This window comes from Nymphalis io, chromosome 15, assembly GCF_905147045.1.
Source record: "Nymphalis io chromosome 15, ilAglIoxx1.1, whole genome shotgun sequence".
Taxonomy (NCBI): Eukaryota; Metazoa; Arthropoda; class Insecta; order Lepidoptera; family Nymphalidae; genus Nymphalis; species Nymphalis io.
In genome coordinates, this window is record NC_065902.1 from 1,768,912 (window position 1) to 1,791,189 (window position 22,278).

The 22,278-nt window shown below is 35.9% G+C and overlaps 3 protein-coding genes across 4 annotated transcripts in view; 1 reads left to right on the top strand and 2 right to left on the bottom strand.

Annotated features, from left to right (window-relative positions):
- LOC126773602 (GATOR complex protein NPRL2-like) overlaps positions 1-416 on the bottom strand; it is a 57,876-nt gene extending 57,460 nt beyond the window's left edge. The window contains exon 1 of the mRNA XM_050494580.1: positions 30-416. Within this exon, the coding sequence (XP_050350537.1) occupies positions 30-232 (203 nt within the window). The 5' untranslated portion in view covers positions 233-416. The remainder of the gene's footprint in view (positions 1-29) is intronic.
- Positions 417-694: 278 nt separating this feature from the next.
- Positions 695-1,850, top strand: LOC126773605 (phosphopantothenoylcysteine decarboxylase). The gene is made up of 3 exons (XM_050494584.1): positions 695-906; positions 984-1,190; positions 1,416-1,850. Exons 1-3 carry the CDS (start codon positions 784-786, stop codon positions 1,707-1,709), a joined length of 624 nt encoding a protein of 207 aa, XP_050350541.1. The 5' UTR covers positions 695-783; the 3' UTR covers positions 1,710-1,850.
- Positions 1,851-2,001: 151 nt separating this feature from the next.
- LOC126773585 (formin-like protein) overlaps positions 2,002-22,278 on the bottom strand; it is an 84,417-nt gene continuing 64,140 nt past the window's right edge. Inside the window, exons 3-18 of one of the 2 annotated variants that reach the window (XM_050494553.1) lie at positions 18,923-19,002; positions 18,130-18,269; positions 17,388-17,611; positions 16,599-16,847; positions 15,442-15,585; positions 14,461-14,577; positions 13,177-13,305; positions 12,583-12,694; positions 11,529-11,863; positions 11,025-11,229; positions 10,027-10,599; positions 9,394-9,557; positions 8,303-8,404; positions 7,998-8,099; positions 6,875-6,989; positions 4,445-4,653 (exon numbers count right to left, since the gene is read on the bottom strand). In XM_050494553.1, coding sequence (XP_050350510.1) covers positions 6,909-6,989; positions 7,998-8,099; positions 8,303-8,404; positions 9,394-9,557; positions 10,027-10,599; positions 11,025-11,229; positions 11,529-11,863; positions 12,583-12,694; positions 13,177-13,305; positions 14,461-14,577; positions 15,442-15,585; positions 16,599-16,847; positions 17,388-17,611; positions 18,130-18,269; positions 18,923-19,002 — 2,757 coding nt within the window. In that variant the 3' untranslated portion in view covers positions 4,445-4,653; positions 6,875-6,908. Of the gene's footprint in view, positions 4,654-6,874; positions 6,990-7,997; positions 8,100-8,302; positions 8,405-9,393; positions 9,558-10,026; positions 10,600-11,024; positions 11,230-11,528; positions 11,864-12,582; positions 12,695-13,176; positions 13,306-14,460; positions 14,578-15,441; positions 15,586-16,598; positions 16,848-17,387; positions 17,612-18,129; positions 18,270-18,922; positions 19,003-22,278 lie in introns of both variants that reach the window. The other variant, XM_050494552.1, reaches the window with a different exon arrangement.

The following is a 22,278-nucleotide window of genomic DNA, read 5'->3' on the forward strand; positions in this document are numbered from 1 at the left end:
ATTAAATTAAAAAAAAAAACAAAACTTACACGGTCAATGTACATCTTTGTAATTGCACTTTTGGTATAATATAATGACTGACTGTATCAAAAATGTCTTTTGATATATAATTTTCCGGCACTTGGCAAGTTATTCTTGGTCCAGCAGTATGATGAAATTCACATAAAAATATACAACGGATCGGTCCTTCCTGTCCGCAACCCTCGTAATATTTTGAGTTTCCATCCATCATGGGTTAGTCAATTAACAGAAATATCACGAAAATTATGTCGCTAGTTACACAGATATATTTAATCTTTACATAATACGGCAACAATACATTAATTGTTAACTTTTAACTGAACTCATCTCATTTCGGAAGTTACGGAATTTAATTCAAAATCAAACACTACTACACACTTCGCTTGTATCTATGAACTGACAACTTGACAAGTGATAAATAAATGGCAATTGACATTGGAATTTCGAAATGCTACCTACTTACGCTTAATGACAATTATCGTAGGTTTTTTATCATAAAATTACAAAGATTAACTTTATAACGCAAATATTCTTAGGTTCATTTTTAAGAAGACACTCTTACTACTTTAAATTAAATTATCATTGAATAAGATATTTTTTCAGTCTTGTAACACCGTTCCCTTCGTGTCACATATTTTCACTTAAAAAACAAAGCACTGAAAACAGTAATACACAAGGAATTAGGAAAGTGTTAACAAAACCTTCATATATTATGTCAATAGCAGTACTTCTTTTAAATTCTAATTAGTCTGTTAATTATAAATGATGGCAGAAAACTCTTTAAATATACTTATCGGAGTGACTGGAAGTGTTGCTGCAATAAAACTACCTTTACTTATTGAAAATTTACTTGATATAAACGCAAATCAGAAATATATTATTAAGGTTATTTCTTAGTTACTTTTAAATTTTAATAACAAAATAATAGCAATAAAAAATCAAATGAATCACGTTCATTGCAGATCAATGTTATATGCACCGAACACGCCAAACATTTCTTTAATGAAAACGATTTATCACATTTTTCTTATCGTTTATATGACGACGCTTCGGAGTGGAAAAGCTGGCAGGGCAGAGGAGATCCTATAATACACATTGATTTGGGAAAATGGGCGGACATGATGGTTATTGCACCCTTGGATGCCAATACACTAGCAAAAATGTCTCAGGTAATTTTTTTATGATTTCCTTAAAAGTTAAGTTAGTTTTCTCGTGGTTTTTTGCTTAAAAAATTCTAACAAGTCCTTCCAATTCCTTAGTTATTACAATTTATATCCTATACTTTGGACAAACTAAAAAAATATTACTGGGTCACCAATTTTCGCAAATATTGATTATTTTGTTATATAAGCTATGTTTTTTTTTATAAATAAAATTATTATTAATATCCACAGGGTATATGTGACAATCTCTTAACATGCACAGTCAGGGCATGGGATATGTCTAAACCATTGTTATTCTGTCCTGCAATGAACACGAGGATGTGGGAGCATCCTATAACATCTAAGCAAATAGCAGTATTGCAGGAGTGGGGTCATGAAGAAATACCCCCTATAGACAAAAAGCTGATGTGCGGAGATAAAGGTGTTGGAGCTATGGCAGAGGTTCACACAATTGTGCAGAGAATTAGGAGTATTGCTAACAAAATATTTGAAAATAGAAAACAAAATCCAACAAATAAAACATGATATTATTTGTATATATTTTTTATAATTTATTGTTATATTATTATATAAATATACAATGTTCAAAAAGACTGATATTACGCAGTGTTAAAAAAATATTATATTATTAGCTTTTATTAAATTAAATTGTTTTAAATAATTAATTACCGTTATTAATTAAAAGGATAAAATTAAAGTCTTATTTATTATAAATGTTGGTTTATTGCATCACTGAATACTGTTTCTAAAGCTAGCATACATGCAATGAACAAATTTAACTCATTTACACATCACATACAAAATAACTATACAGCTGAAACAAACTATAGAGTTCTACTAAAATTGATTCTTAAAGCCAATATTTTATTATAGATGTGAATCAAATAAAAAGTATGATATATTCTTTAAAATTTTTTATGAACTGGCAACTTTCTGACAACTGATTTGTTAATTATAGTTAAACTGGTTATATCAAAATCATATCAACCAAAACATTTTTTGTCTGTGGAACTGAATTGAACTTTCGTCTGGGGATTTTTTTTATTGATTTTTATTAGTTTTTTTTTTAACAGACTTCAATCCTCATGGATTGTTTGTCCTTTTTTATGTTTGTATTCACATCTAAAATAAAAAAAATACTTAAACAATAAACTTATTAAAATTCTTTTTAAGAATTATAATTTTTACAAATTTATATTATTAGGGATTACATAGAAATTTGCGATTAACATTATCAATTAGAATTCTAGTTTTATAATTTCTCCCCATTGTAATTAATTGTCATATATGACTTAAATAAAGATTTTATTTGTAATGTAACTAAAAAAAACAAATGAATGCAATTATGATTGTGCAAAAAAAGCACCATTATGTGTATTAGTTTACTCACTGATAACAATCAAAAATTGACAAACCAAATATTAATTATACTCATTTTATTGTAAATTTTATTTAAAAGAAATGGTGAATAAAATTTTAATCGTATAAGTTTATAAAAAACAATATGGAGTCCTTTAAATTGTGCTTAAAACTTTAATATATTAATATTCATTACATATACACTGTGAGAATCGATGCAAAATTCAATTAAAATCATATCATGTTTAAATCCCAAGTAACTTGAGTAATACGGCAAATAATACAATATTTACAATGAATACTTTAACTAAAATGATGCAACACGCGGACAAAATATTTACAAACAAATTATGGAGACTAAACCAAATCTATAAATTAATAATTACAATAAACTTAAATGAAACAGATCTTTTGAAAAGCCTTAAATCTATGGAATTTGTCATGTCAAGCAGCACTTCCACAAAAGAAAATTGGCATTTTTTGTGTTAGCAACACACAACACTTGTAGTTACCCTATATGTTGTCCAATACATTTTTTTAATGGTGTGTCAATATTAGTGACCCTCTGAAGAAATGCAAAACAGTTGCAGATACAGAAATTGCCAATTATTCCAGTGGAAACACATTATTAAAAAATTGACCGAGAGAAGTACAAATAAATATTGTTCAAAACTTATAACCAAACAAAGATTACGGACTATTGGAAAAATCTAAAAAATGCCATGAATATACTGTTTTTATTATATCACAATTAATTAAACCAATTGAAATGTTTAACGAGTTCGAATGTTGCCATAAAAAATAATATTTAATACATCGGTAAATACAAAATGCTAATTATATAAATGCAGTGAGTCACGCGAATTTGCACTTTATCGGTAAGAAATAAATACTATTTTATAAGTTTGTTAAAAATTATTCCTTATTGTAAATATTGTTAGACATAGCCTATGGTAATACGATTATAAACGTGTAAAAATTACAATGGATTATACAAAAATTGGATAAAAATTGTGCGTATATATTAAAAGGCCATTTTTACAAACTAGCGGTACTATTTCCTCTACATTTACTAAATGTCAAAACTTCTTTTTTCTTGTATTTAACATTCCGATTTCCGTGCAAAAGCTAGACGGCTGTATTTGTGCCACATTTGTAATTTGTAAATTCGTACAAGCTAAGCTTTTATTGTAAATTAATAAGAAAAGCTGTAAAACCGTTATTAGCAAAATATCGTTGTGAAAAGTGTGGAATGAATTATCGGCATATCAAATGTTTGTCTTTTATAATATTGCACTTATCAAAATAGCACTCAACGCTCAATACGGCAATATGGGGGAATAACATCACAGCATTCATTATCAAACACATCACAAATGTTTACAACAAACAAAAACGCGAGACGTAGCTATAACTACCTCTTATTCCGCAATGTTCTTTGTAAGTTGCACTGCTGAGTGATGTATTAGTGTATATCATATATTATTTACGCGAAAGTGAATAATTTATCATTCAGCCAAAAAGAATCTTTGAATTTGAGGAACAGTTACACGACGGTTTCATTTTGTTTGTCGAACATGGCTCGTGTGTATTTCGATATAACTTCGTAAGTAGATTTGATGAGTTCGCAGCGTTCTTCTACCTCGTAATCCGTTGGCGCGACTTTGTAAGTGGACGCTTTAGGTCTTCGACCGGTGTTGCCAGAGTTACCGCAAAATTCGCCGTTAGTCGGGAAATCTATATTGTCCTCTATGTTGAAGATGGCTATCGGTTTCTTGTGGACCATTTCCAAGTCCTTTCTGCGCTTTTTCGTGGTGAAGAAGCCACACTTCGCGTTTATGGACATAACTGCGTTCTGTACTGAGAAATCCAGCGGCTCGCTGGATTCCAGCTCATATCATACATCTAGTTCTTCGAGCCCTTTGGATAGCCGGTGAGAGTTAATCCTGCGCCTGTGGGAACGCCGCACGGCGTCCGCACGCCTGTAGGGCTCGCTTCGTAACCCATGCAAGATGTCCTCTAGGGCTCCGTTGTAGACTTCGTCCTGGTGAAGCAGTTTCTTTTCGCCGACGGCCTGTGACTTCGTTTTTAATTCGTTGATTACAGCTTCCTGAAAATGTTATTTTTATATATTAGAAATTTCCAAGCTGTCTTCGAATACCACGTTGAATATAATAACCAAAATGTTCTCGAATGTAATCTAATAGAAGTCTCAGAAATTAATAGATTTAGAAGAATAAGCAAAAGTGATGTTTATAGCACATCTACTCAACTTTTACTCAACATAGAACAATTTGAATTTTACTTTAATTTCATGCTTATATTTAGCTATTTGAAAAGAGTTATAATATTAATTAAATACACAAATATATTTTAAAGGCAATTAATATATGTAATATTCTCATCACTTAAATTTGAAAACACGAGCAACCATTAAAGCATTAAAAAATAAGCATATATTTAATATAGTTATGTTTTTGACATAAGTAAAAAAAAAAACAAATAGTGTACTACTCTCAAATCTCCTAATGCATAAAAGATTAAGTGTTGCCACTAATAATATATAAACTGTAAATATTAAGCGGATAGCTCTTAAGGATTTAAAACACATGCCCTGTTTATTCCATGCATTGTGCAGCATAGGGAGGAAAAATTAAGAACATTATACATAATATATATTTCAGTAAATAATATTTATATAAGGGAGTATATTATTAGATAATTTCTGAATTATTTACATTTTTAAAATCGCTTCAGAAGTCTTGAACTTCCGGCTTATATTGTTTAACTTTCGGCCGTCCGCGAGACTTATATATTGAAAGTATGATAACTATGATGTTCTCAAAGTTTTATTACTAAGATGATATCTAAGTTTGGTGTTTTATGTTCTTAAAGTTTAAAGTTTTAACACTTCATATATAATATTTTTTTTACAAATTCAGCTGTCACTAACTACTACTAGGAATAAATATGTCTATGAATACATTTTTTTACATAAATGCTACGTATATGTCTATGAATACATAGATGTATACATTTTTTTACATAAATGCTACGTTTTATTTACTATTTTATTTGATATTTCGATTTTACTTACTGAGAGACTATATGAAAATAAGAAATTGATATATTTTTCAAGTGATCTAAATGTTTCTTAATATATCTTCAGTACTATAAAACTATTTTTAAACTAATTGTATACTGTAAGTTACATTACAAATACTATATTGGGGCCTAATATTTGAAACTAAATTTAAGTGGAACTCTTTGTGCAACTTTTAATATATTTGCTCACCCGACTACCTCGAAACCTCGAAAGTTATTGTTATATATTTTTGCTTTGACGTTCGAAATATCTTCAGATGCTTTGTTGATATATACAACTACATAATTTATTTTAAAGCAGACGACAATCACTATTGTGGCTGATTGATGGAAAGAGCGCCAAACCGGTTTTTCAAAAGGAGAGCCTCTAACCCGTCTATCGGACGTTTACATTATTTTTCATTTTCTAGACAATTTTATTTGGCCACCAGATACTTAAGATAACCTTCGCGCATAGGCTGGCAATGTTAAAACCAGTTGGTTTTCCAAAGAAAAAAGATGTTATGCTCCGTCCTATTTACTCTTAACTGCAACCTCTCACTTACCCTTAAAACCACAAAAAAACAGTACGTTTTGAGGTAGAATAACTTTTAAGACGGTGGCAACTAAATGGGCACTAAATCTACAACGGATTAACGAATTATAAATAGATCTTAGTACACACAAAAATAAATCTTCGTAAAATTTCTAGTCTTTCGGAATTCATTATGTTCGAATTTCAAAAATGTTAAATGAGGATGTGATTTGGGTGTTGTGATCATGCTAATGGCGTGTACTCTCGTAAATAAGCCTTAGTTTTTTTTTCACATTAAATCCTAATCTCCATGCTGAATGCCAATTATCGTTCATTTTACCAATGTTAGTCACTTTGATTTCGTTTTTGTTTTTAATTTAATATGTGTACGACAAGAAATACGATAATTACAATATGTCACTTGAAATAATATGTCAACGTGTTTTTTTATTTTAGGTAATTCAAAAGATGAAAAAATCTTTGTTAATTGCACTATTGATAAGAAACTTGATTTTTATGTGCTCTAATTATGTTAATTTATTTATTTTTGTATATTATGTATTATTTATAAATAACCAATTAAAATAAAACTAATTTTTAAACACCGTCATACACAAATTAAATAAAACAAAATGATTTCCCCCTCTTTTTAATGGTTAGTACACACGCACACATTAAAATAGGCCCCGTTTAACAACTTCCAACGACTTACTCCTAGTCGCGCTAGGAGACCTAGCTAGGTTAGGCTAGGCTAGGTCCGGACTGTGCCTCAACTGAGACAAGTGTTGCTGCAATAGGCCTGCGCTGACGGCCGCGTAGTTAAACCTCTGTGAGAATTCATTGGTGTTACCATCACCTCTACTCGTTTATGATAAATATGGCAACATTTTGGCCATGGACTTAAATAAAAATCGCAAATTTAAAAAAATGTAATTTTTCTAATATTAGTCATTCTTCATAATTTTTTTTTTTAAATAGTAACTGCAATTCTACAGATAATTAATAAATAATTAATATGTTACCATAATTATCATGAAGTTTTAAACCGTAACTCCAACACCTCGTTAATTAATTTAAGATAAAACTTTAAAACGGTGTTTTATTAAAGTAACTACTAAAATATCGTCTGTAAATGGAGCTTAAGAAACTAAATGTTGCCTTTCATTTTGTTATTATAACGTTATCAGTTAATCATATAAGACGGCGAGTCCCTACAAAAAAGTATTTAGTTTCTTAACGAAATTAATAAAAAAATTAAAAAATAAAATGAATGAAATTAGTAAAAAAGAATACCACCAGCAATATTTGTAACTACAATTTAAAAAAAAAATCATATACGATATTTACACATATCCTTTAAATAACATTTTTACAATTATTGCTGGAAAAAAAAAATTAAACATCGATACTACAGATTATAAAATTAAATAATATGCAAATCAAGGCTACTCAAAACGCATGACTCCATACACCGCTGAAGCATTACGTAGAGCCATTGTTAAGCGCAAATAAAAATAATGCTGTATTTTCTGTCTGGAAATGTAATTGTTTTTTTTTTTTTTTAATAAACCGGAAGTGTTTAAATATCGCTTATTGTATATAATTTACTAAAGTAAGAAATATACTTAAATCTCATTTAAACTTTATTACGAGTCAATGTACGATCGATTAATTAGCAGATATTAAAGAATTAATATAATTAATACAATGGACATGTTAGACAGATGAGACCTCAAAAGCAAGTCACATGTTACATGTAAGTCTAAACGTTATGGTGTACATGTATGTGTGTGTGGGTTTTTGTGTGTGTGTGCACGCGCGTGTGCGTCACGCACCTGTTGTTTCTTCTGCGCGAGCTTGGCCTTGACGGGGTCGAGGCTGTCGGCGTGCGCGGCTTGCTCCAGTCGCCGACGCTGCTCGTTCTCCATGTCGGCTTGCTGTTAATAAATATTAGTTAACATGAGTGACAGTAAAATAATAGACATATTGATTTACTTGAATTATTATAATTAAAATCGTTATAGCCATAAAAAAGGCTTAAAGAACTTGAACAATACGAAGATTAATATTTTAATTAGTCTATTTTATTATTATAAAAAATGTTTGTGACGCTTTAATGCTAAGCTAATGTTCTTGTTACCTTGAACGCTCGTGTAAACCTCACTAGTAGAGAGAAGAACGCGTTCGCGTCACAACTGCGCGGGGCCTCGCCAAAGTACTCCACGCATGCCGCGAATGAATCCTGCGAACATAATTAATATTTATATATTAATAATTACTTATATATAAATCGTTTTTATCTCATTAATAAAACAATCTATTGCTGTTTGAACGACGAGTAGCATGAAACATTGAGTCGTATTCCCTTGTAGTCCGTAGGATTATTCCCGAAACCCACAGCACGTGCGCCACTAGAGGGCGCAGTATGCACCTGCGCGTGCTTGGTCTCGGCGCGCAGCCGGCGCAGCTTGTCCGCGGCGTTGGCCACGAAGTCCCGCAGCACGTGCGCCACTAGAGGGCGCGGTACGCACCTGCTCGTGCTTGGTCTCGGCGCGCAGCCGGCGCAGCTTGTCCGCGGCGTTGGCCACGAAGTCCCGCAGCACGTGCGCCACTAGAGGGCGCGGTACGCACCTGCGCGTGCTTGGTCTCGGCGCGCAGCCGGCGCAGCTTGTCCGCGGCGTTGGCCACGAAGTCCCGCAGCACGTGCGCCACTAGAGGGCGCGGTACGCACCTGCTCGTGCTTGGTCTCGGCGCGCAGCCGGCGCAGCTTGTCCGCGGCGTTGGCCACGAAGTCCCGCAGCACGTGCGCCACTAGAGGGCGCGGTACGCACCTGCGCGTGCTTGGTCTCGGCGCGCAGCCGGCGCAGCTTGTCCGCGGCGTTGGCCACGAAGTCCCGCAGCACGTGCGCCACTAGAGGGCGCGGTACGCACCTGCTCGTGCTTGGTCTCGGCGCGCAGCCGGCGCAGCTTGTCCGCGGCGTTGGCCACGAAGTCCCGCAGCACGTGCGCCACTAGAGGGCGCGGTACGCACCTGCTCGTGCTTGGTCTCGGCGCGCAGCCGGCGCAGCTTGTCCGCGGCGTTGGCCACGAAGTCTCGCAGCACGTGCGCCACTAGAGGGCGCGGTACGCACCTGCGCGTGCTTGGTCTCGGCGCGCAGCCGGCGCAGCTTGTCCGCGGCGTTGGCCACGAAGTCCCGCAGCACGTGCGCCACTAGAGGGCGCGGTACGCACCTGCGCGTGCTTGGTCTCGGCGCGCAGCCGGCGCAGCTTGTCCGCGGCGTTGGCCACGAAGTCCCGCAGCACGTGCGCCGCCCCGCGCGCCTCCCCCTCCCGCCGCGCCGCCTCCATGCCGCGCTCCAGCTCGCACACGTCCGCCACCACGTTCTCCAGCGACACTGCGGGCGATTATATCCACGTTATAATTATTCCATTTACATAACCAATATAGGGGGGTATGGCAGATGGAGGTGAGAAGTCTGGTGGCCTAAACTGAAACTAATTTCTGTTTTCAGTTATATAAGGTAATGCTAGATTCAGAATTGACAACAGTCGGTAATTCAATGAGTCGCCAAGCTCTTTTGACAAATATTACTAATTGTTTTCTTTTTAAAATGTATAGGCTAGCGCTTGACTGTTATCACACCTGATGGAAAGTGAGATACAGTCTTAAGATGGAGCTTGCCTAGAAGATGCCTATTCACTCTAGACTTGAAGGTACCCATATTGTAGGTGGAGAGGAAAACGGAGGTCGGGAGGGTATTCCAGATATTTCCATGTTTACCGTATTGCACCGCCCATAACATGTCACAACCCAATTGAAAATTGTTCAGCAATAATTCAAACTTTAAGCGAGTAAGTACTCACCCTGCGCTGCCTTGTCGATGTACATGAGTTCTGTATCGAAGTTCAACAGTTCGGGGAAGTTTTGTCGTATCGTCGCCACGATGTAATGTAATAGCGACACTCTCTTGTCCGTCGACTTCGTATCCATCAGAGTATCCAGTGATTGAAGCTTGAATCCATACGCTGGGCCGCGTTTACTGCTGTTCAGGTAATTACCGAAAGCCAGTATTATTTCTAGAACGTTCCGCAACTTCTGCGACGACTTAACCGAGGACGAGCCGGATATAATAGCGTGTATTTGCGGCGTTATTAGGTGAATGTTGTCGTAGAAGTTGCCCATGTAACTCATTATGGACAGTTTCGCCGATATCCTTTCAACTTTGGCTAATTGCATGAGGAATTTATCTTCCTCCGTTAACAGATTGATGTTTTTCTTCTCCGCCACGTACTCCTTGTACGCCTTCTGCTCGGCCTCCGTCGGTACCATCCGCTGCAGGATCTCGACGCTTTCCAGAGGTAGCTGTTTGAGGTCCAACGTATGAATCGCTGCTATCACCTTTTCCACTGGAGTGTCTAGTTTTCTTCGGGAGATTGCTAAAAATAATCGTTACATGTTTAGTTAAATCGCTTTTTGTTTAAGACTATATATTATGTATTTTTATTTTTTATTTTTATAAATACATGTATATTGTATGTATATTTCTGTGTACATATATTGTTGTGAATACAATCTACTGATTACCGCCTTCAAGGATTCCTGTTTAGCCTAAATTTGACTGGCAGAGAATGCCTGTTATTCCAACTGCATGTTATGGTGGTCGATAAAGTTTTTAAATAAAACTAATTAAACTATAAATGAAAGTGACAGTTCTCTCTAAATGACAGTGACAGTTCTCTCTAAATGACAGTGACAGTTCTCTCTAAATGACAGTGACAGTTCTCTCTAAATGACACTGACAGTTCTCTATAAATGACAGTGACGGTTCTCTATAAAGGGCAGTGGCAGCGGGCGGCCGTACCGATGTTGCGCAGGCGCGCGTGCTCCAGCAGCGACACGGTGTCGGGGCGGCGGAAGCGCTTGCTGGGGAAGGAGGCGAGCTCGTCGCTCACGAGCGCGGCGGGCCCGCCCGCGCCGCCGATGCGGAACTTCTCCTCGAACTCCGCGAAGTTGATCCGCCGGCGCGGCCGCTCCTCGTCCAGCTCGTTGAAGATCGTGCCGCGCACCTGCGGTCGGGGCGCGTTGTATACATTGATCGTATTTCATTATTTGCAGTTATATTACTAGAATATTATACATATAAAAAATCAAGTTTCAAAGTGAACCAAGTTACTTAATAAAAAAAAATTGCATCTACATAGAAGAAAGTTAATGTTCAAATGTGTATTAAGGCGATCAAAACTACACGAAATACAATTTTGCACTTTATGTCGGTTAAAATAAGGCCATCGCAAAAATTGATAGGATCGCGTTTATTATAAATATACTTAGTTAAACGCTTTACGAAAATGTATATAAGACATACCTGATTTGGTTTCAGCGCGATCCAGTTCAATGTCGGTAACTTGTATTTCGTGTCCACTTTCCTCTTAATCGTCATCGCATCCGTGTGATGAGGGGGCAGCATCAACCCTGGCGCGGGTGGTGCCGGCGGGGCGGGGGGCGGCGGAGCTATGACCGGCGGAGGCGGAGGCGGCGGAGGTAGTGGCGCTGGTGGCGGAGGCGGTAACACTGGAGCTGGAGGGGGAGTAGGCGGTTTGGGTAGGGGTTGGTGTGCGTCTCCGTTGGTCAAAGTTCCAGGGGGCGACACGTGACCGTTGACTGTCCCGTTACATAACGCGTGTGTTGAAATAGCACCCACTGGAACACACAAAGTAACAATGATTGTTGGTTTTAAATAATAACCTGTTTTATAATTATGGAGAATTATTTCCTGCTAAGCAATATTATTTTTTCTTATTTTGTTAAGAGTAATCGTTTAGAGCGTTTTGCTTATACATAAACAATATGCCAGAATTTCATTTGACGTACTTGCATCCTCACGACGTCCTCTTTTATCGCGATGCACGAGATGAATTATAATCACATACATCATTAGTGATATCAATTTGAATCTGAAATCTTAGGTTAAAATCTATGTGGTTATCTCAGCCTAAAGACTGACTGAAAACTGGTTATATAATAATAGACCTTCCAGACCGATTTCGAGAAAGATTCAATCTCAAGAAAGATTAGCTAACTGCGCAGAAGATATTAGAGTGCAAAAGTGTGTACGCATTAAAAGGTGCACTCTTTATTCTCTAACTCTCCTAACCCGATGGGACGGCAATCCGACACGACCGGAAAGAAACCAGGTGCTGGACCAACGGCTTTATGTGCTTTCCGAGGCACGGTGTACAAATTTCCAATTTCCAGAGTCCGGGCTGCTATTGAGAAATTTCGACTGAAAAACTCAATAACTTTTTTAAATTGGTCTGACCTGGGATTTGAACCCTGGACCACCGAGTCTGCGGCCTCACATCTAGCCAACGAGGCAGGCAGTTGTTTTATAAAACATGTTATGTATGTATTGAACTCACTCGAAGCACCCCGCGGTAATGATTTAGTTAGAGATTCCAATTCTTGAACTTTAGACTCGAGCATGGATTGTCTATTTCTAGAATCTTGCTGCGCTCGCCTCAGAGTCGATACCTGAAGATACACAAATTTCACATCATAAACATTATTGACTTACTTACTTACTTACTCTTATTTATATATTTGTATATTGATTTTTTATGTATAAACATAATAATACTAAAACCCGTCAATAGCTACCAAACAATGATATGACTTCAAATATAATTCATCCCCTATTTTTTCACCCTTAGTGGTAGGGTAGAAATTTTCCTTCAAATTTAAATGGGGCCAAATGCAATTAGCTCGTGTTGGTTGCAAGTGTCAATCGGAAATACGGAAGTGTTTTTTTGGATTGTACACTCACAATTTGTATTACTGTGTTCAAATTTGAAACGTAACGGATATAACATTTCATGCTTGGTGCCACATTGATGTTGCGAGGATTGGTTTATATATCTTGCAATGCCAAGTTATATGAGCGAAGGAGACCTCTCGCCACTAAATAACCTTATATATTTAACGTCTTATTGGTACAGCTATCTGAGCAGACGCACCTCCTCCACGACCTGCCTCCTGGCCTCTGCGAGCTGGTCCCGCTCGTGCCGCACCTGCGCCAATTCGGCCTCCAGCGTCGCTTGCTTCGCGATGGCTTCGCGCTCCAGTGCCGCTAGACGCTCGTGAGCCTAGTTTAAAAAAATCTTACTATTATTATAAGCCTATACGTATTCTTTCAAACTTTGAGTGCAAATATTGTATCTTTGCCGACTGGAATAAGTATATGAGTATTTTTATGGCTGTGACGTTATAAGCTAATAATTGTCAAGATACTTAATAACTTTTACCTATCATATGAATTATATAACAGCTAAAGCGTATCAAATGCTGGGATTTATTCTTAGATTGACTAAGGAATTTAAAAATAGCTTTACCTTAATTCTACTTTTCAATGCTTATGTTAGATCTATCTTGGAATATTGCTCTACAGTTTGGAACCCTTATTATAAAACGTATGTAAACAAAGTAGAAAAAATTCAGTCAAAATTTTTGAAACATTTGCGATTTAGAGGTGGCCTTTCTGATAATACTGACAATAATAATATCTCGGGTATCATTCCGTTAAATATGCGTAGAAGTATAAGAGACCAAATATTTTTATATAAAATTGTTCATAACATTGTTGATTCTAAGAGTCTCTTTAATAATATACTTTTTAAATGTCCTCGCCTTAACTCGAGAAACCAAACTTTATTTTTTGTACCCCTTTGTAACTGTGACTATTAACTGTGACAAAGAATATGTTCTTGTTACGTGTATGTAAAAGTTATAACAAACATTGTACAGAATTAGATATGTTTAACTCAAAAATTAGCGAATTTAAATTTAGTTTACGTCATATAATTAAATTAAAGCAGTTTCACTTGCATTTTGTGCTTTCTGTTTTTGTTTTTATTTTTAATATAATATGTCATTTGTTTGTATTAATTTTAAGTGGAAACTTGATTGATTTATGTTTTTCTTATATTTGTTTTTTTACTATTAAGTGTAATTATAATTGTTTGTTTCCCAAATAAATAAATAAATAAACATGCAATGTTCATAACCAGTAGATACTGTCATTTTTTGTTTAAAGATTCAACCATTTGTTCTGTGTCGGTGATAAAATTATTGAATTATTTGTAAATATTGTACTCCGTTTACAATAAAAATTGTGAAAAAATAATCAAGGTTTTAATAGAAATAAATATAAAAATTGGTTATAAATATCGTTATCAACTTAAATATTATACAATATAAGACAAATGAAATCATGTCAATGATATAATTGGAATGAAACGTACATGTCCAAGTTCATCCTCCAGCTCGTTGGCCTTCTCCAGCGCCGCCGTCTTCGTCTCGCTGTCCTCCATGAGCGCCGCCACGTCGAACACGTTGTCGAGGTAGGCCGAGATTTGTACCTGGTACGTACAACCACCCATTACCATATACCAATATACTAGGGTATTTACACCTATTTATATATTGGAAATAAGCAATGGCGTTACATTTTATTTTTGTACAGTTATAAATAGTTATATAATAATTTATATTTTTTATAGTATAATTAGGGCATATGGGCTATCTGATGGTAAATGGTCACCAACGCCCATAGACATTTGCATTGTAAGAAATGTTAACCATCGCTTACATCACCAATGCGCCACCAACCTTGGGAATTAAGATGTTATATCCCTTGTGCCTGACTTTATTGTTTCATAAATAACTCAATAACTATTAACTGCAATTTAAACTCAGTGTTCCGTCAGTTTTGAAGATGTTCCCGATCTTGACAAACAACACGAACCATGAAATTAATTAATCAATTACATCGAGTAGGCCTATCTGAATTTAACTCTTCATGGTTCATTCATTCTTACATTCACCGCTTTAATATAATCAGCTGCTCGGATCATGTCGATTAATTGATCGAATTATACCCTTTAGAATTTCAATTATATTGTAACTACATTAATCTAACCTATTTTTTTATTTCTTATTTTTAAGGGGCCTTTATAGGCAGCCTATATGTCGGCTTATGTTTAACCTAAAATAATTATAAACCGACCCAATTAAGTGCGTTTTATTGCCTGTAATACTAATAGCAATAAGATTGTAAAAAAATATCGTTAGGTTTATAATACTTTAACGTTATTTAGGAGGGATAATATGGTTAGAATATTTATGACTTTTATAATCGAATGGTTCGGTTCGGTTCAATTGCATAAAGTCTAGAAGATTCCATGATTAGTAGAGCTTCATAATATTATATATATCGCTCTTACTTGCAAGTCCTCGCTTTCACAGAGCCTCAGCCTCTCCAGGTAGTCGTCCAGCTTGAGCGCTGTGAACTCGTACTGCAGGTGTACCCTGAAGTTCATGTCTTCAACGGAGTGAACTATGACATTCACGAACTGCATACACGCCACCTGGTAACGAAATATAAGATTTTTTTTTTTTTTTTATAGTAAAGGAAGGCGGACGAGCATATGGGCCACCTGATGGTAAGTGGTCACCAACGCTTTAAGGCAAGATTTAAAAATTAGGGCATCGGTAATTTTGTCTATTCAATATATACTAATATTATTAGCCAAGATGGCCCAGTAGTGAATCGCGTGAATCTTAACCGATGATCGTGGGTTCAAACCCGGGCAAGCACCACTGAATTTTCATGTGCTTAATTTGTGATTATAATTCATATACGGTGAAGGAAAACATCGTGAGGAAACCTACATGTGTCTAATTTCACTGAAATACTGCCGTATGTGTATTCTACCAAACCGCGTTGGAGCAGCGTGGTGGAATAAGCTCCATAGCTTCTCCTCAAAAAGGGAGAGGAGCCTTAGCCCAGCAGTGGGACATTCACAGGCTGTTACTGTAATATTAGTAACGCGAACGTTACTCTATGTGTCTGTTTCTTATCTTACAACCATAACGAAATTTCTTATTGAAGTATCTTGCTTATTGAAGTAAGGACATATATAAAGGAATTGACATATAAATGAAGAGTTTTGCGAAAGAAAAAATTTATGCGTAGATTATCGTGGGGTACAGCTTATCAAATATTATTAGAAAAATTAAATATGCGCAAGCACCGTAGAATTTTTATGTGCTTAATTTGTGTTTATTCATCTCGCGAGGAAACCTGCATATGTAAAATTTTACTAAAATTCTTTTACATGTGTGTTCCGCATTAGAGCAGCGTAATGAAAAAAGCTCCAACACCTTCTTAAAAAAGGAGAGGAGTCCTTAGCCCAGCAGTGAGACATTTACTTTACTTTTATTTATATCATATATTATATGTAATGTCGACATCGTTGTTTAAATAGTATATATAGAATAATTATAATTATAATACCATATTCGTATTGAATAAATCTAAACAGACTTAAATATAATCGACACAAATAGAGAATGAAAACAAATAATTGAAAACACTCACCATAAATTCTATATGGAAGGTATCATAATTCATGAAGTATTCCATCAATGTGTGGAACCTTCGAGGCTCACCGACGACCTCCTTGAAGTTATCGAAGGCGGACAGGATGATCTGATGGCCTCCCTTCACCAGGCAGATGGCCGCCAGCAATTCCAGCACTAACGCCTTCGTTCGTAACGAGTGGTGGACGAGGGAGAGAGCTATGCTGTTGATAGCTTCCCTGTGTTGAATCACCATGTTGAAACCGTACTGAAAATAATAATAAAATTATGCTATTTTTGAATCATCACTTGAAATTAATTGAAAACCTTTCATGCGAATGCCCAAGATATGAGGTAAATTTGTTCGCGAATTGTAATTTTCGTATAAATGCGTATTGCGTTAGATTGTCTATGTGCGTGTGTACACACAGATGCACTATCTATTCGATCACTCTAATCATCCAATGGTATCACAACCCGACCAGAGCGAGTTCAAGCACAGCCTACAGGAGAAACAGCTATGCGTGCTTGCCTCACTTGATATTAATCACACCCAACCTTTAAACTCCGGGCTGATCTTGAGAAGTTCTTAACACAAATACAGAACTTTTAGTACCCCTCCTTGGAACAGAAGCTTCTAGTACGTTTCTTGCTGATTATTTTTCGTAGGTAATAAATATCAACTCCGTTCTGTAGTAATGTAGTTTACATTACCATACAGTGATAGGTTATCATTTAAATTAAAATGATTTAAAAAAATCGATTTTATCATTAAGACTAGACCATATATCATTAAGGCAGACTTTACCTTGTTGTTCATGATGGCTCGCATGCACATGATGCAGACGTGTATGTCGTCTGTGGAAGCCCCCATGTTCAGCCTCGCAGCGTGCCTCGTCCGTCGCCTCGCCGCGGCGGGGCTGCCGACTGTTTCTCCGTCCGAATCAGCGGACCGCGCCCGTCGCCTCCATGTAGCGCTCAGGGTCCCACTGATTTCCGTTGGGGCGCTACAGTCTGATGTTGTTGTGTTCGCTAATGAGAAACATAATAGTTAATAAAATAGTTTTATTATGTGATGTTTAGCAGATATTTTTACTTTGCCTATTAATCAATTTAAATGTTGTGTTATAACTGATAAGGTTCATTATACAATATAAGAATATATAGATTACGCTTTTACAACAGGATCCCAGACAATGTTTAAAAATATTCAATTGTGAAATTTAAAAGAATCGTTAAGGGACACCGGTGTGCTAAATGATATTACAAAGCTAATGACTTATTAGATGATTGCAGACCCTGGGAATGAAACGATCGCCTGCAGGCCATTTCAAATAAAAATAATATTATTAGTCTATTATTGTATTTATAATTGTAAAATATCAGATATAAAAAAAATGCGCTGAGTTTCTTTCTCAGGTCTGAGGTGTGTATTTCCGAACCGGTGGTAGATTTATGACAATCAATAAGTAAGTGTAACGCTTCTATATTAAATATCATGAAGATAAGTTTCAGGCAAGTATTGCTTCAGGTTTTGGGATTATCGTTACCCTGGTTGATAGCGTCGGTGGACTGACTCCTGGCAAGCGCTATCCTCTGCTCGTGCCGCATCATGCTCAGCCTGAAGCTCAGGTAGTCGATCAGCACGTCGAGCCCTTGGTTTTGTTCATTTAGGAATTCCCTCACCCATCTGATAACATATCAGATATAGATTATAAAAATACATAAGTAGTATAATCGTTCATTAATCTTACTTTGATTAGCGTTCCAAAAAATGGAGATTATTGTATTAGTTTGAGAGTTTAAAGAGAAATAGTAATAAATGCCATGAAACAAAACATCTTTAGACGTTCAAAATCATCCATGGACATCCACGTTCAGAACAATCATGAAAACAATTGTTAAAAAAAATTACTCTGTCTATCTGTTACGCTATCACTTCTAAACCAGTCTTAATGAAATTTGGTATGAAGCAAGCTTGAACCCCAAAATCATTATATTAGGTATAAAATAAATATGGGGTTCAAGATAAGTCCAGCCCAACAAGCAAACGAAGACTAGTCAGTATATATATAACTATATTTGTCTGTTTGTTCGAGCATCACGCAAAAATTACTCACCCAGTTTTAAATGATAGTTTGTGTTTCAAAACTTATAATTCGGCTTAATATAGTGACGTAAGCTGGAGGAGTACCGCATATACCCAATTATTAACATCGACACATTGGTTGTCCGAATTGATTGCGAGCTGTACTGCGGTTTACGTCTATCGCGTAGGTAAGTTCTATATAAATGATATATAATTTTTTTTTTTATATATATAATAAATTTCAAGATACTTACTCTATGTGATTGGTTCGTAAGGATATTTCTAAATCCCTAAGAACTTGTGTGGATGTGGAGTCGCCAACCATTTTTCTTTTCTGTAAAGATTTAATGAAGTATTATTAATTATTATCCTTTTATATGAATTATATTTTGTTATATACTTTAGTATATCAAGACTTATATAATTAAGGTGAATATTGCTTTACGGAAGTTTTTAAAGACGATCTTCACTACATATGCCCCTTTTATTGTCGAAATCCTTAATCTGAATGTTCATATTTAAAGTTAGTGTTTATATACTTTAAATTAATCTTTTTTTATTTAAACATTGCTTATTGACTGTAATTTCTTCTTGATTAGCTGTGCAAACTATTACTTTCTCACGACATAAAATTAGAAGTGCATTTAATTTTATTACTTATTGTTACTTCTTGTCGATGGTTTTGAATAAATAATAATAATTAAATACCGTCGTTCAATCTTACGAATCGTTGAGTGCGATGAGAGTAAAATTTCAATGTCAAACTAGAGTGCATTGTGATTGTAACGTTTGACTGACACGCTTATGATGCAAAAACTGTTTTTTTTATACTTATTTCATTTAGATTTTTATTATCAAACGCTTTAATATTAAGGGAGAGTCATAAAAATAATCAACCACGTAAAGGATATGTTAAAATATCATGAATATAACCAGACGCTAGATTGGCCCACGTCCTTATAAGCGGATGAACATTCCTTTTGTGTGCTCTCACAAACTTTGCGCCCACCACGATATTTGAATGATGCAATTAATGAGAGATCTGCTGAGTTCGGTTGAAGTTGGGAGAATAATTTTCTTTACATACCCTACGTACATATATAAGGCAAGGTCCAGTCACGAGCTTGTCTTATATATATAGGTATATATACGTGTATACACTTGAAATACAAAAACCGAAACAAAACGAACACTAAGATAATATAATCATAGAATTCATTTACATAAATATACTTTAATTCGTTTACGTAAAAGAGGTTGGGTCGTATAAAAAGTAACGGTATCAAAACAACAGATTAGATTATTTAAGAAAAATCAGCTTGTTATTTTTTATGTGAACCATTATTGGCGCGTTTGGGGGTAAGTCCGACTCGTATGACGAGACGGTACACGGCATGTCACTCCCTTATGCCGTCGTACTCTCTAGCGCTTTCTATTCCCTTGTGTGCGTGGCGCGTATACTTTGTGGCTATATATTATATTAATGAGTTAACTAAATCTTTTTTTATTAATTAAACTTCATTTTCTTGTTAGATATTTCAGATCTGCCAGGCGTCTCGTGACGGCCGACGATTTGTTTTAACCTTCCTATTAAAGCTGGTCTACATATGATTTGCATAAGAAACAAGCGTCGGAAGTAATATCAATTCATCATGACATCAACGATGATGATTCAAAACCATAAAATTGAATTATCAACTTTACTCATATTTATTATATTTACGTACTGATAAACATCTTAGTAAATTGAAATTAAAGTACGTTTATAACCGAAGGTTGTGAATTCAAAATCACAGCACTGAACTTTAATGTACTTCTAATTCATCTGTTACTCAGCGGCGAAGGAAAACATCGCGAGGAAACCCACATGTATCGGAAATCATTGAAGTGACGTGGTGGAATAAACTCCAAACCTCATCAATTCTTCGTCCAGCAGTGCGACATTTACAAAGCTGTTACTTTTGATTGAAACAATTGAGACCTCACGGATATGTAACAATAAGATTTGAATAATTCATGTTCCCTAATTCTTACAAAATCGCTGACTCACGCGAATTGGGATGTCATCCACCTCTATAGTGAGTCAGTATTTAGAATTGTTTAGCGAATGCGACTCGACCCGACCTATGATTATGAACGAGCGACCTTATTCCGATGTTCCTGACGTACACGTATCAGATGGCACTGATTAGATGGACTGACTTGATGTGTTTGAACTCTTTGTTGATGAGATTAATATAGAACATCGTTCCTACTGGAGTATTAGAAACATGTGACTATGTGACGTATGCTGTACAACGTTTGCTGTTTCTTGACGCTGAATCGACTTTATGGTTTGAAAACAAAATACTAACGAATTCTATGTAAGCTGTAACATGGAAAAATATATATTTTAAAGACTGCTCTTGACCGAATTTCAATCAGCGAATTTCGACTAGTTATATGCGCAGGAGTTATATTAGTGCAAAGGTGTATGCGTAATAACAGGAGAACTCTCGATTCCCTCACTTGGAAAACGTTGTAATTTCCACGGAGACCATATATATACCATATATATTGGGCGCATGACCAACAACTTTACAAAGATTTTCTCGTCGGAAAAACTGGATAACTTTGAAATCTCTCGACCCGATATTCATAACTATTACCCCGCTTTATAAGCTAAACCGACAAGACATTAAATAGTTACTACATTGTGGCAAGGATTTATATACCTACATGATTTATATGATCTATATGTTTGACTATGGTTCTGGTATATTTTACTGGTGGTAGGGCTTTGTGCAAGCTCGTCGGGGTAGGTACTACCCACTCATCAGATAATCTACCGCAAAACAGCGGTACTTGGTATTGTTGTGTTCCGGTTTGAAGGGTGCGTGAGCCAGTGTAATTACAAGCACAAGGGACATAACATCTTAGTTCCCGAGTTTGGTGGCGCATTGGCTATGTAAGCGATGATTAACATTTGGTAACCACTTACCCTAAGGTGAATCTACCTTGCTCGTCCGCCTTCCTATTCCATATAAAAAGAAAATAAAGAATTTCGAAATATTCTTAGACTTTATAGTACCTTGTTAGCTTTGAGGCATACGATATGCTCCAACGACTCGTCGCTAAATAGCTCGTAATCATAAACGACAAATGATTTTAGCGTTTTTACTCAACCAAACAACGGTCCGAATGCTTTATATATAAAATAATATATACATGTAGAGACGGTAACAATAGACGTGACGTAAGACGCTCAGGAGGAATCTTCAATAACATCGATTGCTGTCACTATGATTCATCATGAAGACATTTGTAACAATCACTTACGCTCAGACGGAGATTATGATGACGGTCTATTGAATAAAAGACAATGTTTATCGTTAAAGGGTCGATGTCTCTTTTTAATTATCTGTAATAAACGACTATTATTAAAACCTGATAAGTATACATATATCAATTACAAAAGAACGAGACGTTTTTCAGAACGAGATATTAGTCTTTCTTTTATGTTGTAAGTAGGCGGACTGGCAAATGGGCCATCTGATGTTAAGTGGTCACCACCCATAATTTGCCGATGTAAAAAGTATTAACGATTCTTTATATTGTCAATGCGCCACCA